General features: G+C 38.1%; 1 protein-coding gene across 12 annotated transcripts in view; it reads left to right on the top strand.

Moving 5' to 3' along the window:
• HPGDS (hematopoietic prostaglandin D synthase) overlaps positions 1–15,674 on the top strand; it is a 106,641-nt gene that overhangs the window by 79,905 nt on the left and 11,062 nt on the right. For all 12 annotated transcript variants that reach the window (XM_054554193.2, XM_063723537.1, XM_063723536.1 and 9 more), the window contains 2 exons: positions 3,682–3,774; positions 12,911–13,020. In XM_054554193.2, the coding sequence (XP_054410168.1) occupies positions 3,682–3,774; positions 12,911–13,020 (203 nt within the window). The remainder of the gene's footprint in view (positions 1–3,681; positions 3,775–12,910; positions 13,021–15,674) is intronic.

Raw genomic sequence — 15,674 nt, 5'->3', positions numbered from 1 at the left:
CTCCTTAAGCTGATAAGCAACTTCAGTAAAGTCTCAGGATACAAAATCAATGTACAAAAATCACAAGCATTCTTATACACCAATAACAGACAAACAGAGAGCCAAATCATGAGTGAACTCCCATTCACAATTGCTTCAAAGAGAATAAAATACCTAGGAATCCAACTTACACGGGATGTGAAGGACCTCTTCAAGGAGAACTACAAACCACTGCTCAACAAAATAAAAGATGATACAAACAAATGGAAGAACATTCCATGCTCATGGGTAGGAAGAATCAATATTGTGAAAATGGCCATACTGCCCAAGGTAATTTATAGATTCAATGCCATCCCCATCCACCTACCACTGACTTTCTTCACAGAATTGGAAAAAACTACTTTAAAGTTCATACTTTAATGAACCAAAAAAGAGCCTGCATTGCCAAGTCAATCCTAAGCAAAAAGAACAAAGCTGGAGGCATCATGCTACCTGACTTCAAACTATACTACAAGGCTACAGTAACCAAAACAGCATGATACTGGTACCAAAAAAGAGATATAGACCAATGGAACAGAACAGAGCCCTCAGAAATAACAGCACATATCTACAACCATCTGATCTTTGACAAACCTGACAAAAACAAGAAATGGGGAAAGGATTCCCTATTTAATAAATGGTGCTGGGAAAACTGGCTAGCCATATGTAGAAAGCTGAAACTGGATCCCTTCCTTACACCTTATACAAAAATTAATTCAAGATGGATTAAAGACTTCAATGTTAGACCTAAAACCATAAAAAGTCTAGAAGAAAACCTAGGCAATACCATTCAGGACATAGGCATGGGCACGGACTTCATGTCTAAAACACCAAAAGCAATGGCAACAAAATCCAAAATTGACAAATGGGATCTAATTAAACTAAGGAGCTTCTGCACAGCAAAAGAAACTACCGTCAGAGTGAACAGGCAACCTACAGAATGGGGAAAAATTTTGCAATCTATCCATCTGACAAATGACTAATATCCAGAATCTACAAAGAACTTAAAACAAATCTACAAGAAAAAATCAAACAACCCCATCAACAAGTGGGTGAAGGACATGAACAGACACTTCTCAAAAAAAGACATTTATGCAGTCAACAGACACATGAAAAAATGCTCATCATCACTGGTCATCAGAGAAATGCAAATCAAAACCACAATTAGATACCATCTCACACCAGTTAGAATGGCGATCATCAAAAAGTCAGGAAATAACAGGTGCTGGAGAGGATGTGGAGAAATAGGAACACTTTTACACTGTTGGTGGGACTGTAAACTGGTTCAACCATTGTGGAAGACAGTGTGGTGATTCCTCAAGGATCTAGATATAGAAATACCATTTGGCTGAGTGATCCCATTACTGGGTATATACCCAAAGGATTATAAATCACGCTACCATAAAGACACATGCACATGTATGTTTATTGCGGCACTATTAACAATAGTAAAGACTTGGAACCAACCCAAATGTCCATCAATGTTAGACTGGATTAAGAAAATGTGGTACAGATATACCATGGAATAATATGCAGCCATAAAAAAGGGTGAGTTCATGTCTTTTGTAGGGACATGGGTGAAGCTGGAAACCATCATTCTCAGCAAACTATCGCAAGGACAGAAAACCAAACACTGCATGTTCTCACTCATAGGTGGGAACTGAACAGTGAGAACACTTGGACACAGAGTGGGGAACATCACACACTGGGGCCTGTTGTGGGGTGGGGGTAGGGGGGAGGGATAGCATTAGGAGATATATCTAATGTAAATGATGAGTTAATGGGTGCAGCACACCAACACGGCACATGTATACCCATGTAACAAAACTGTACGTTGTGCACATGTACCCTAGAACTTAAAGTATAATACAAAAATGAAGGAGAAATAGTCTTTCTCACACAAGCAAAAACTGAGGAAATGTATCACCAATAGACTGTTCCTACAAGAAATGCTTAAGGAACCCCTACATCTGGAAGTAAAAGGATGATATCTACCATCGTGAAAACACATGAAAGTATAAAACTAACTGGTAGAGCAGATACATAAATGAGAAAGAGAAATAAATCATAAGTTATTACTATAGATAACCACTAAATCACAAAGATAAATAAGCCCTTATCTATCAATGAATATAAATGATTTAAATTCCCCAATTAAAAAGATACAAAGTGGCTGAATCAAAAACAAAATAAAAGCCAACTATCTGCTGCCTACAATTAACTCCGTTCACCTGAAAAGACACATATAGACTAGAAATGAAGGAATGGAAAAACATATTCCATACAAACAGAAACCAAAAGCATGCAGGAGTAGCAATGTTTATAGCAGACAAAATAGACTTTAAGTAAAAAATGTAAAAAGAGAAAAAGTCATTATATAATAATAAAGTGGTCAATTCAGCAAGATATAACAATTGTAAGTATATGTGCACCCAAATATATGAAGCAAATATTGTTAGAACTAAAGTTAGAAATAGATCCTAACGTAATAAGAGTTGGGTATGTCAACCCTTTCCTGTCAGCACTGGACAGATAATCTAGCCAGAAAACCAACAAAGAAATATTGGGCTGAATCTGCGCTATAGACCAAATGGACCTAACAGACATTTACAGAACATTTCATCCATAGGCCAGGCATGGTTGCTCACGCCTGTAATCCTAGCACTTTGGGAGGCTGAGGTAGGTGGATCACTTGAGGTCAGGAATTCAAGACCGGCCTGGCCAACATAGCAAAACCCCATCTCTACTAAAAATACAAAACTTATCTGGGTGTGGTGGCACGAACCTGTAGTCCTGGCTACTCAGAAGGCTGAGGCAGGAAAACACTTGAACCTGGGAGGTGGAAGTTGCAGTGAGCCGAGATCGCACCACTGCACTCCAGCCTCAGTGACAGAGTGAGACTCCATCTCAAAAAAAAATTTTTTTTATCCGTAAGCTACAGACTACACATTCTTAGCAGCACACAGGATGGGCCATATGTTAAGCCACAAAACACATCTCAATACATTTTTTTAAATTTTTAAAAATTGAAATTATATAAAGTATTTTCTCAGACCACAATGGAATAAAACTAGAAATCAATAATAAAAAGAGCTTTGGAAACTATACAAATATATGGAAATTAAACAACATGGTCCTGAATCACTAGGTCAATGAAGAAATTAAATAAGAAATAAAAAATTTCTTGATCATTACATTGTGTGCATGTATCATGTACCCCATAGTATGTGCAATTATTATGTATTAGTTTTAAAAAGCTATGGCTAAGTTTTTACCATAATTCAATATGGAAATCAAACTCTTCATAATCCTCAGACTACGATTTTAATAATCTGCAATTGAGGCTACAAAAAATAATGAACCTTTACAATTAATTTTTTAACAGTAAGCATGTAAAATACAGTATAGTATATGGTGTCATTATAAACCTGGGCTTAAGAACCAATTCTGTCACTAATTTTAAATCAGGTTTTCTAACAACTTAAACAAAACTTATAAAATGTAAATATTCCACTACAGGTTGTCAAGTGTTCCTTTAAAAATATTTAAGAATTTCATGATTTCATAAAATCATGCTTTGTTTTCACAATGATCAGTAAAAATGGAAGTAATATAACTTCTGGTTTTGTTATGAAGTTAATTCTTTGCTCATTTTATTTTAAGCTCTCCCATTTGGAAAAATCCCCATTTTGGAAGTTGATGGACTTACCCTTCACCAGAGCCTAGCAATAGCAAGATATTTGACCAAAAACACAGGTAACATGTTTATTGTGCTTAAGGTTTTTGATAACTGAAACAAACACATGATATATATTCAACATTCATTAAATGACTGTAGCATAGCATACTATAGTACAAATAAGAATGGAATTAAATAAGAGAAAAGTATAAATATACCACCTGTATCAGTTTAACTTTCCATGAGTTCCCTGGACAATTAGACAATTTTATTTTATATCGCCTCCTGCTTTTCCTGCCTTACCATCTGTTTGCTCTCCAAGCCCTTTTTGGAGTTTAGCTGAAAAATTGGACAGGTATGTTTCATTCCAAACTTTGGCTAGTATGCATATTGTAAGTTGTTAGAGAAAATTACTTAGCAGAAAATACATATGGCATATGGAGGTTGAAATTTCTTAGACTATTAAAATTATATACTCAGTAATGTCCTTCATCCTAATCATGCTGAAAACAATAGGGAGTTTCTTTGCTTCCACTCAGTGCCATCTGAGGAAACTTGAAGGGGATAGTTGGCTTCTGGATTGTTGCATTAGTGCCCACACCCATGATATTAGAAGAGAAACAATAGAAACTGTTCTTGTTTTTGCCTGACACACTTTCTCCCATCCTATGCTCCATTATCTTCTTCTCTCTTCTCTCAAATTATTCTCACACCCTTTTTGAGCCAAAAGCTACTTTTGGCTTCTTTTAAAGCTCGTTTCTTTCAATCAATCTGTAGAATCACCATTCTCTCAAACCTATCTCCCCACCACCATTGCCACTGCTATGATCCAAGCCATAGATACATACATAGTTAGCTCACAAATAAAATGGGCCATGAATACTAAACCTCATTTTGGAATGAAATAGTGTATTTTAAAAATACAAAGTTTTGTGTTACACTAACATGTTTCAACAAATAAAGTTATTTTGAAAGTTTAGAAGAAATGGAAATTATTTATGACCGGGGAAATTAGGCTTTAAAGTGAAAATGACATTTAGGTTTAGGCTCAAAGATAGCTAGAATTTCAAGAGGAAGACTTGGACCTGGGCAGTGCTTTTCAAACTTTATGTGCATCAGGGTCACCCGGATGCTCATTAAAATACACTTTGTGCAACTTTGAGTCCGTAGACCTTGGGTGGGTCCCAAGAATTTGCATTCTCAACAATTTCCCAGATGATGCAGGTGGTCCATGGATCTCACTTTGAGAATCTCTGGGCTAGAACATTCTAAGCAGAGAGAAAATGGCATGAGAAGAAGAATGAACTTCAAATTTGCAGGTGGAAGAGAATTAGAGAAATGCTTAGAAGAATAGATTGGATCTGATTAGAAAGATCTAGAAGGATCTAGAGTATGGACTTTTTTTCTTACGCAATTGTAGGTTTTTATCTAGAAAAGCAGCATAACTACCGCTATGCATTTTGGGAAGATTATTGTGGTTATTTGTATTGTGGCTACTGCAGGGAAGCATATTAGGAGATCATTGAAATGGTCCAGATGGCAAAGAAGAGAGACCAAGAAAAATATGAAAAATTTGTGGATGTAGAATCATCTTAGAGACAGTAGATAGACATTGCCATGTGGAAGGCAGTCTATTTAACCAGGAGAGTTTGCCATTCTCAATGTGCTATGTACTGCCACTTCTTCCTTTTCTTCCTCCTTCTCCTCTTCTCTTTCGTCTCTTTCGCTTTTCTGTTTAAAATACTTTTTTCAACTTGCAATACCCTCCTCAATGTCTGCCTTCTCCAGATGACCATGTGTGCCATGCAGGCAAGGAATTTACCTCTTCTATTCAATGCTACTATATACAGCCACTACTTGGGGCTGAGTCACGGTTGAGGCCCATAATTATTTGTTGGGTAAAAAAAGGAGAGCTGGTTTGAGAAAAGGTGTGATGACTGTATTTGAGGATTTGTGGAAGAATGTTCAGGGGCCAAAAGAGTAATCAGAGATATATCCAAAAGGAGGCTGAAAAAATGAGCCTGTGGTTTAGGACTAAAAATATTGAATAAGGAGTCACCTCCATAAATTTTTAGCTGAAGCCTTGAGGTGGAAGTCAAAGTAGGGATGAAAATGAGTGAAGAATTCTGAAGACTATTCAAGGTCAGAAAGACGAATAATCAACCTTTGAATATCACACACACAAAAATATAGTTTACAGAGGAACTCTAAATTGCTCAAGAATTTTCTTCCGATTTTAACACCTTTATTGAGGTATAATTTACATACAATTCATCCACTGTCAGTATACAGTTTCTTAATTTTTAATAAATTTATACAGTTTTACAAAAGCAATGCATTTTAGAAAGCTTCTACACAGAAGCATTTTAAATTGGCACCATTGAGAAAACTTTTAGGAAGACCAATGATTTATTACCAAAAATAATGATTAACAAGTGAGACAAAAGAAAAAAAAACCCTCTATTATTTAAAAATTTTAATCTCCAGTCAGAAAACAAATGCTCCTGACAAAAACCGTCTGCAAAAATAAAAATAATTCTTTATACAAAATAAATTATAACGTAGGTACAGGTTATTTGTTGCAGTGTTGCTTGTGTTAACAAAAGACTGGAAACAAACCTAATCAGTTGAGGCTAGTTAAATAAATTGTGGGAGAGGCTGTTCCAAGATGACCGAATAGGAGCAGCTCCAGTCTACAGCTCCCAGAGTGAGCGACGCAGAAGATGAATGATTTCTGCATTTCCAACTGAGGTACTGGGGATTGTCTCACTGGGGATTGTCAGACAGTAGGTGCAGGACAGTGGGTGCAGTGCACCAAACGTGAGCTGAAACAGGGCAACGCATCGCCTCACCCGGGAAGCGTAAGGGGTCATGGAATTCCCTTTCGTAGCCAAGGAAAAGGGTGACAGACAGACAGCACCTGGAAAATTGGGTCACTCCTACCCTAATACTGCGCTTTTCTGACAGTCTTAGCAAATGGCACACCAGGAGATTATATCCCGTGCCTGGCTAAGAGGGTCCTACGCCCAGGGAGCCTCTTTCATTGCTAGCACAGCAGTCTGAGATCAAACTGCAAGGCGGCAGTGAGGCTGGGGGAGGGATGCCCACCGTTGCTGAGGCTTGAGTAGGTAAACAAAGCTGCCGGGAAGCTCCAACTGGGTAGAGCCCACCGCAGCTCAAGGAGGCCTGTCTGCCTCCATAGACTTCACCTCTGGAGGCAGGGCATAGACAAACAACAGGCAGCAGAAACCTCTGCAGACTTAAATGTCCCTGTCTGACAGCTTGGGAGACAGTAGTTGTTTTCCCAGCATGCAGCTTGAGATCTGAGAACAGACAGACTGCCTCCTCAAGTGGGTTCCTGACCCCTGAGTAGCCTAACTGGGAGGCACCCCCCAGCAGGGGCAGACTGATACCTCACATGGCCAGGTACCCCTCAGAGACAAAACTTCCAGAGGAACGATCAGGCAGCACAGCAACATTTGCTGTTCAGCAATATTCGCTGTTCTGCAGCCTCCGCTGCTGATACCAGACAAACAGGGTCTGGAGTGGACCTCCGGCAAACTCCAACAGACCTGCAGCTGAAGGTCCTGACTGTTAGAAGAAAAACTAACAAACAGAAAGGACATCCACACCAAAACCCCATCTGTATGTCACCATCTTCAAAGACCAAAGGTAGATAAAACCACAAAGATGGGGAAAAAACAGAGCAGAAAAACTGAAAATTCTAAAAATCAGGGCGCCTCTCCTCCTCCAAAGGAACGCAGTTCCTCACCAGCAACAGAACAAAGCTGGACAGAGAATGACTTTGACAAGTTGAGAGAAGAAGACTTCAGATGATCAAACTTCTCCGAGCTAAAGGAGGAAGTTTTAACCCATGGCAAAGAAGTTTAAAAACCTTGAAAAAAGATTAGATGAATGGCTAACTAGAATAACCAATGCAGAGAAGTCCTTAAAGGACCTGATGGAACTGAAAACCATGGCACGAGAACTACATGATGAATGCACAAGCTTCAGTAGCCGAATCGATCAGCTGGAAGAAACAGTATCAGTGACGGAAGATCAAATGAACAAAATGAAGTGAGAAGAGAAGTTTAGAGAAAAAAGAATAAAAAGAAATCAACAAAGCCTCCAAGAAATATGGGACTATGTGAAAAGACCAAATCTACGTCTGATTGGTGTACCTGAAAGTGACGGGGAGAATGGAACCAAGTTGGAAAACACTCTGCAGGATATTATCCAGGAGAACTTCCCCAACCTAGCAAGACAGGCCAACATTCAACTTCAGGAAATACAGAGAACGCCACAAAGATACTCCTCGAGAAGAGCAACTCCAAGACACATAATTGTCAGATTCACCAAAGTTGAAATGAAGGAAAAAAGTTAAGGGCAGCCAAAGAGAAAGGTCAGGTTACCCACAAAGGAAAGCCCATCAGACTAACAGCTGATCTCTCGGCAGAAACTCTACAAGCCAGAAGAGAGTGGGGGCCAATATTCAACATTCTTAAAGAAAACAATTTTCAACCCAGAATTTCATATCCAGCCAAACTAAGCTTCATAAGTGAAGGAGAAATAAAATCCTTTACAGACAAGCAAATGCTGAGAGATTTTGTCACCATTAGGTCTGCCCTACAAGAGCTCCTGAAGGAAGCACTAAACATGGAAAGGAACAACCAGTACCAGCCACTGCAAAAACGTGCCAAATTGTAAAGACCTTCAAGGCTAGGAAGAAACTGCATCAACTAATGAGCAAAATAACCAGCTAACATCATAATGACAGGATCAAATTCACACATAACAATATTAACCTTAAATGTAAATGGCCTAAATGCTCCAATTAAAAGACACAGACTGGCAAATTGGATAAAGAGTCAAGACCCATCAGTGTGCTGTATTCAGGAAACCCATCTAACATGCAGAGACACACATAGGCTCAAAATAAAGGGATGGAGGAAGATCTACCAAGCAAATGGGAAACAAAAAAAAGCAGGGGTTGCAATCCTAGTCTCTGATAAAACAGACTTTAAACCAACAAAGATCAAAAGAGACAAAGAAGGCCATTACATAATGGTAAAGGGATCAATTCAACAAGAAGAGCTAACTATCCTAAATATATATGCGCCCAATACAGGAGCACCCAGTTTCATAAACTAAGTCCTTAGAGACCTACAAAGAGACTTAGACTCCCACACAACAATAATGGGAGATTTTAACACCCCACTGTCAACATTAGACAGATCAACGAGACAGAAAGTTAACAAGGATATCCAGGAATTGAACTCAGCTCTGCACCAAGCAGACTTAATAGACATCCACAGAACTCTCCACCCCAAATCAACACAATATACATTCTTCTCAGCACCACACCGCACTTATTCCAAAACTGACCACATAGTTGGAAGCAAAGCTCTCCTCAGCAAATGTAAAAGAACAGAAATGATAACAAACTGTCTCTCAGACCACAAGGCAATCAAACTAGAACTCAGGATTAAGAAACTCACTCAAAACCGCTCAACTATATGGAAACTGAACAACCTGCTCCTGAATGACTACTGGGTACATAACGAAATGAAGGCACAAATAAAGATGTTTTTTGAAACCAATGAGAACAAAAACACAACATACCAGAATCTCTGGGACACATTTAAAGCAGTGTGTAGAGGGAAATTTATAGCATTAAATGCCCACAAGAGAAAGCAGGAAAGATCTAAAATCGACACCCTAACATCACAATTAAAAGAACTAGAGAAGCAAGAGCAAACACATTCAAAAGCTAGCAGAAGGCAAGAAATAACTAAGATCAGAGCAGAACAGAAGGAGATAGAGACACAAAAAACCCTTCAAAAAATCAATGAATCCAGGAGCTGATTTTTTGAAAAGATCAAAAAAATTGATAGACTGCTAGCAAGACTAATAAAGAAGAAAACAGAGAAGAATCAAATAGACGCAATAAAAAACGATAAAGGGGATATCATCACTGATCCCACAGAAATACAAACTACCATCAGAGAATACTATAAACACCTCTACGCAAATAAACGAGAAAATCTAGAAGAAATGGATAAATTCCTCGACACATACACCCTCCCAAGACTAAACCAGGAAGAAGTTGAATCTCTGAATAGACCAATAACAGGCTCTGAAATTGAGGCAATAATTAATAGCTTACCAAGCAAAAAATGTCCAGGACCAGACGGACTCACAGCCGAATTCTACCAGAGATACAAGGAGGAGCTGGTACCATTCCTTCTGAAACTATTCCAATCAATAGAAAAAGAGGGAATCCTCCCTAACTCATTTTATAAGGCCAGCATCATCTTGATACCAAAGCCTGGCAGAGACACAACAAAAAAAGAAAAGTTTAGACCAATATCCCTGATGAACATCGATGGGAAAATCCTCAGTAAAATACTGGCAAACTGAATCCAGCAACACATCAAAAAGCTTATCCACCATGATCAAGTGGGCTTCATCCCTGGGATGCAAGGCTGGTTCAACATACTCAAATCAATAAATGTAATCCAGCATATAAACAGAACCAAAGACAAAAACCACATGATTATCTCAATAGATGCAGAAAAGGCCTTTGACAAAATTCAACAGCCCTTCATGCTAAAAACTCTCAATAAATTAGGTATTGATGGGACCTATCTCAAAATAATAAGAGCTATTTATGACAAACCCACAGCCAATATCATACTGAATGGGCAAAAACTGGAAGCACTCCCTTTGAAAACTGGCACAACACAGGAATGCCCTCTCTCACCACTCCTATTCAACATAGTGTTGGAAGTTCTGGCCAGGGCAATCAGGCAAGAGAAAGAAATAAAGGGTATTCAATTAGGAAAAGAGGAAGTCAAATTGTCCCTGTTTGCAGATGACATGATTGTATATTTAGAAAACCCCATCATCTCAGCCCAAAATCTCCTTAAGCTGATAAGCAACTTCAGTAAAGTCTCAGGATACAAAATCAATGTACAAAAATCACAAGCATTCTTATACACCAATAACAGACAAACAGAGAGCCAAATCATGAGTGAACTCCCATTCACAATTGCTTCAAAGAGAATAAAATACCTAGGAATCCAACTTACAAGGGATGTGAAGGACCTCTTCAAGGAGAACTACAAACCACTGCTCAACAAAATAAAAGATGATACAAACAAATGGAAGAACATTCCATGCTCATGGGCAGGAAGAATCAATATTGTGAAAATGGCCATACTGCCCAAGGTAATTTATAGATTCAATGCCATCCCCATCCACCTACCACTGACTTTCTTCACAGAATTGGAAAAAACTACTTTAAAGTTCATACTTTAATGAACCAAAAAAGAGCCTGCTTTGCCAAGTCAATCCTAAGCAAAAAGAACAAAGCTAGAGGCATCATGCTACCTGACTTCAAACTATACTACAAGGCCACAGTAACCAAAACAGCATGATACTGGTACCAAAAAAGAGATATAGACCAGTGGAACAGAACAGAGCCCTCAGAAATAACAGCACACATCTACAACCATCTGATCTTTGACAAACCTGACAAAAACAAGAAATGGGGAAAGGATTCCCTATTTAATAAATGGTGCTGGGAAAACTGGCTAGCCATATGTAGAAAGCTGAAACTGGATCCCTTCCTTACACCTTATACAAAAATTAATTCAAGATGGATTAAAGACTTCAATGTTAGACCTAAAACCATAAAAACCCTAGAAGAAAACCTAGGCAATACCATTCAGGACATAGGCATGGGCACGGACTTCATGTCTAAAACACCAAAAGCAATGGCAACAAAAGCCAAAATTGACAAATGGGATCTAATTAAACTAAAGAGCTTCTGCACAGCAAAAGAAACTACCGTCAGAGTGAATAGGCAACCTACAGAATGGGAGAAAATTTTTGCAATCTACTCATCTGACAAAGGGCTAATATCCAGAATCTATAAAGAACTCAAACACATTTACATGAAAAAAAACAAACAACCCCATCAACAAGTGGGTGAAGGATATGAACAGACACTTCTCAAAAGAAGACATTTACGCAGCCAAAAGATACATGAAAAAATGCTCATCATCACTGGCCATCAGAGAAATGTGAGTCAAAACCACAATGAGATACCATCTCACACCAGTTAGAATGGTAATCATTAAAAAGTCAGGAAACAACAGGTGCTGGAGAGGATGTGGAGAAATAGGAACACTTTTACACTGTTGGTGGGACTGTAAACTAGTTCAACAATTGTGGAAGTCAGTGTGGCGATTCCTCAGGGATCTAGAACTAGAAATACCATTTGACCCAGCCATCCCATTACTGGGTATATACCCAAAGGATTATAAATCATGCTGCTATAAAGACACATGCACACGTATGTTTATTGCGGCACTATTCACAATAGCAAAGACTTGGAACCAAGTCAAATGTCCAACAATGATAGACTGGATTAAGAAAATGTGGCACATATACACCATGGAATACTATGCAGCCATAAAAAATGATGAGTTCATGTCCTTTGTAGGGACATGGATGAAGCTGGAAACCATCATTCTCAGCAAACTATCACAAGGACAGAAAACCAAACACTGCATGTTCTCACTCTTCTCACTCATAGGTGGGAATTGAACAATGAGAACACATGGACACAGGAAGGAGGACACAGGAAGGGGAACATCACACACCAGGGCCTGTTGTGGGGTGGGGAGAGGCGGGAGGGATAGCATTAGGAGATATACCTAATGTAAATGACGAGTCAGTGGGTGCAGCACACCAACATGGCACATGTATACATATGTAACAAACCTGCACGTTGTGCACATGTACCCTAAAACTGAAAGTATAATAAAAAAAAATAATAAATTGTGGCACTTCTACCTCAAGGAATCCCCATGTAGCCAAAAAAAAAAAAAAAAAAAAAAAAGTACACCCTTTGGGTACTTGTAAAGAAAGATATGTAGGGGACATGGGATGAGGAAGCATATCTAGTGGGATATATTTTTTTATTTGCTTGTATTTTCATAAAGAAATAATGTAAGAATACTAATTAAAGTGGTACTAGTAAGGTAGGTAGGTAAGGGAGCAAAATGTGGTAGATGGAAGCTAGTCTTCACTGGATATTGTTTATACTCTTTTGAATTTTCAGCCATATGAATATACTATCTATTAAAAACAAACTTTTTAATATAGTAAATTAAACATATTGATGGGCCTCTCTCTATTCCATAGATTTGGCTGGAAGCACAGAAATGGAACAATGTCATGTTGATGCTATCGTGGACACACTGGATGATTTCATGTCATGTTTTCCTTGGGCAGAGAAAAAGCAAGATGTGAAAGTAATGTGATCCATTTGCTATTCCTAGTATTAATTACACACCACCTGCCAGACATTGTGTTACGTGCCGTAGAAAGTTCCTTAATATCAAAGCAATATGTATAATTTTAAAATATCAAATTATATTTTAAAAGTTTAAAATAAAGTACAGCAATTCCCTATTGTACCCCTTCGCATTAACTCCTCCCCAGATGCAACCCTTTTAAAAATTTGTTTAGCAGTTTCTTTAGGATTTACACATTTCCATATTTCTATAGGATATGTAAATATGACTTCCTCTGATTGACCAATTGTAAATGATTTCTCAAGACTTATGATAGTACAGGTTAAGCATTCCTAACCTGAAAATCTGAAATCCAAAATGCCCCAAACTCCAAAACGTTTTAAGCACCAAGATGACAGCACAAGTGGAAAATTCCACATGTAAGTACTTAAGACACTTTGGCAAATGTGCAAAATTATTGAAAATAATGTATAAAATTACCTTCAGGCTATGTGTATAAGGTGTCAATGAAACATAAATGAATTTGGTGTTTAGATTTAGGCCCCATCCCCTATGTATCTCATTATGTATATGCAAATATTCCAAAATCTGAAAAAGTCTGGAATTGAAGACAATTCTGTTCCCAAGCATGTTGGATAAGGGATCTCAACCTGTAATAACAATTTTTCTCTTACATCTCATCCTTTCTGCTTCCCTTTCACCAAGCTCCCAATATTGTGATGTGAAAATTTTTAGGTTAAATATCCTGTGATTAGTATGCTATGCAAATAATGCACAGAACTGTGCACTGTAGTATGCTTTTATAATATTTCCTTTCTCACTTTTCTTCCTCAAAATTAGTAATTGCTTTCTTTTGCTTCTTTTTACTTTTACTGCTGACTTTCCACAGTATCCAATAGCCTGACAATACAATTTTTCACAAGGTCAACGTAATATCAGTTCATCTGTTATTTCCAATATTTCTTGGAGCGCTCTATGTCTAGGAGACTTCCATTCTTTGCCGAGTTCTCTAGGTTTTCTGCACAGCTCTCTTCATTGGAATTCCCTTCGCTGTTATTCCAGTGATGCCATTCTGTGGAGCTGGAGTCCTGTTCCTGGATGCTGCCTTCTTTCTTTGTTTACTCCGTTGTTTATTTGGGGGCACATCCTCTAGTATTCCAAAAGTTAAAATGAAGGTTTGATGACAGCAGATATGATTATGACAGATGGTATGGATATGTCTATCTTGTGAGTAACAATGCTTCGCTCTGGTATGGTTGTCCTAGATACTTGGTCACAGTTGTCATCCTGAGATCTTTATTATCACCCCGGATTTTTTTTTCTTTTTTATATTTTCCTGGGTTCATTCTCCTGTTTTCTTTCCTTGCTTTTGTGGAACAGTCCTCTAAGAGCTTACTGGTCATAGGAAATAAAATTTAGGGCTTTTGGGGCCTTATTTGTCTAAAGATGTTTTTATTTTATTCTCAAACTTGTTTTATAGTTTGGCTGGGTGTAGAATTCTGATGAAAGTAATTTTTCATTAGTATTTGAAAGGCTGTTGAGAAGTTTGAATTCAGTGTAACTACTGACCTTTTGTATGTGACCTATTTTTTTTCCACTCTGAAAGATTATAAAACATGTGCCCTTAGAGTTCTAAAATTTTGCAATGATGAGTCTTGGTATGATCTTGTTTTCATCCATTGTGCTGTTTCCTTGGTGAGTCCGTTCAATCTGGGACCCATGTCCTTTAGTTCAAGGAAATTTCCTTTAATTCTTTCATTAATGATTTCCTCCCCCTTTATTTTCTTTGTTCCATTATAGTAGAATTCCGGTAATTCAGATGTTGGCTCTTTTCCTATTTCCCATCTCTTGGCTTTTCTGCATTACTTTTAGAAAGCATTTCTCAACTTCATCAGTCCTTGAGTTCTAAATTTCTGATATTGTGCTTCTAAATTTATAAAAATTCTTAGGCTGTTTTCCACTAAGAATGGGGAAGGGACAGCTGTCTAGTAATGTAAAATGAAGAACATCCCATGCTAAAACCACTTAATAGTTTTCCAACAATCCTCATTTTATCCCCTCCCAAACCTCCTTAACCCCAGTTCTAGACATATCCGGTCATTTCCTGAGCCATTTAAGGATTTCATGTTGTTGATGGGATTGGTTCTCGGCTTTCCCTTTGCAGGTGCCATTCACCCATCTGCTTACTAGCTTCAAATTTTGTTTGCTCTTATCTCCTCTTTCCACTTCCTTGTGGGTTCTTTTTAAAAATATTCATTACTGTGGTTGAGATGAATGCAAAATGATATATATTTGTCAAATTATTCATCTTTATGCAGAATTCTAAATAGACATCTTTATTACAGCTTCTAGTGGTTTCCTTTAGGACGCTCATCACAGCCTCTATTTTAAAGAGACTGGCAGGTGGTGTGTGATTACTTGTTTGTTGTTTGTCTCCTCAAGCTGGATGCATCGGGGGGTAGGAATCATGTCTGTATTATTCAACTGATCCCCCACCGCCATCACAGTGCCTTTTACGTAGTAGGCATTACACACTTGTTAAATACGTGATCAGAACCACACTCATCAAATGCACACCATGTGCCTGTGTTACTCTCAGCTCTATGTGTTATCTCAGTCAGCCCTCCTTCTCCCCCTTCAAGATAAGTGCT

The sequence above is a fragment of the Pongo abelii genome, chromosome 3 (genome assembly GCF_028885655.2).
Source record: "Pongo abelii isolate AG06213 chromosome 3, NHGRI_mPonAbe1-v2.0_pri, whole genome shotgun sequence".
NCBI classification, from domain to species: Eukaryota; Metazoa; Chordata; class Mammalia; order Primates; family Hominidae; genus Pongo; species Pongo abelii.
This window is presented reverse-complemented; position numbering and strand designations above follow the sequence as displayed.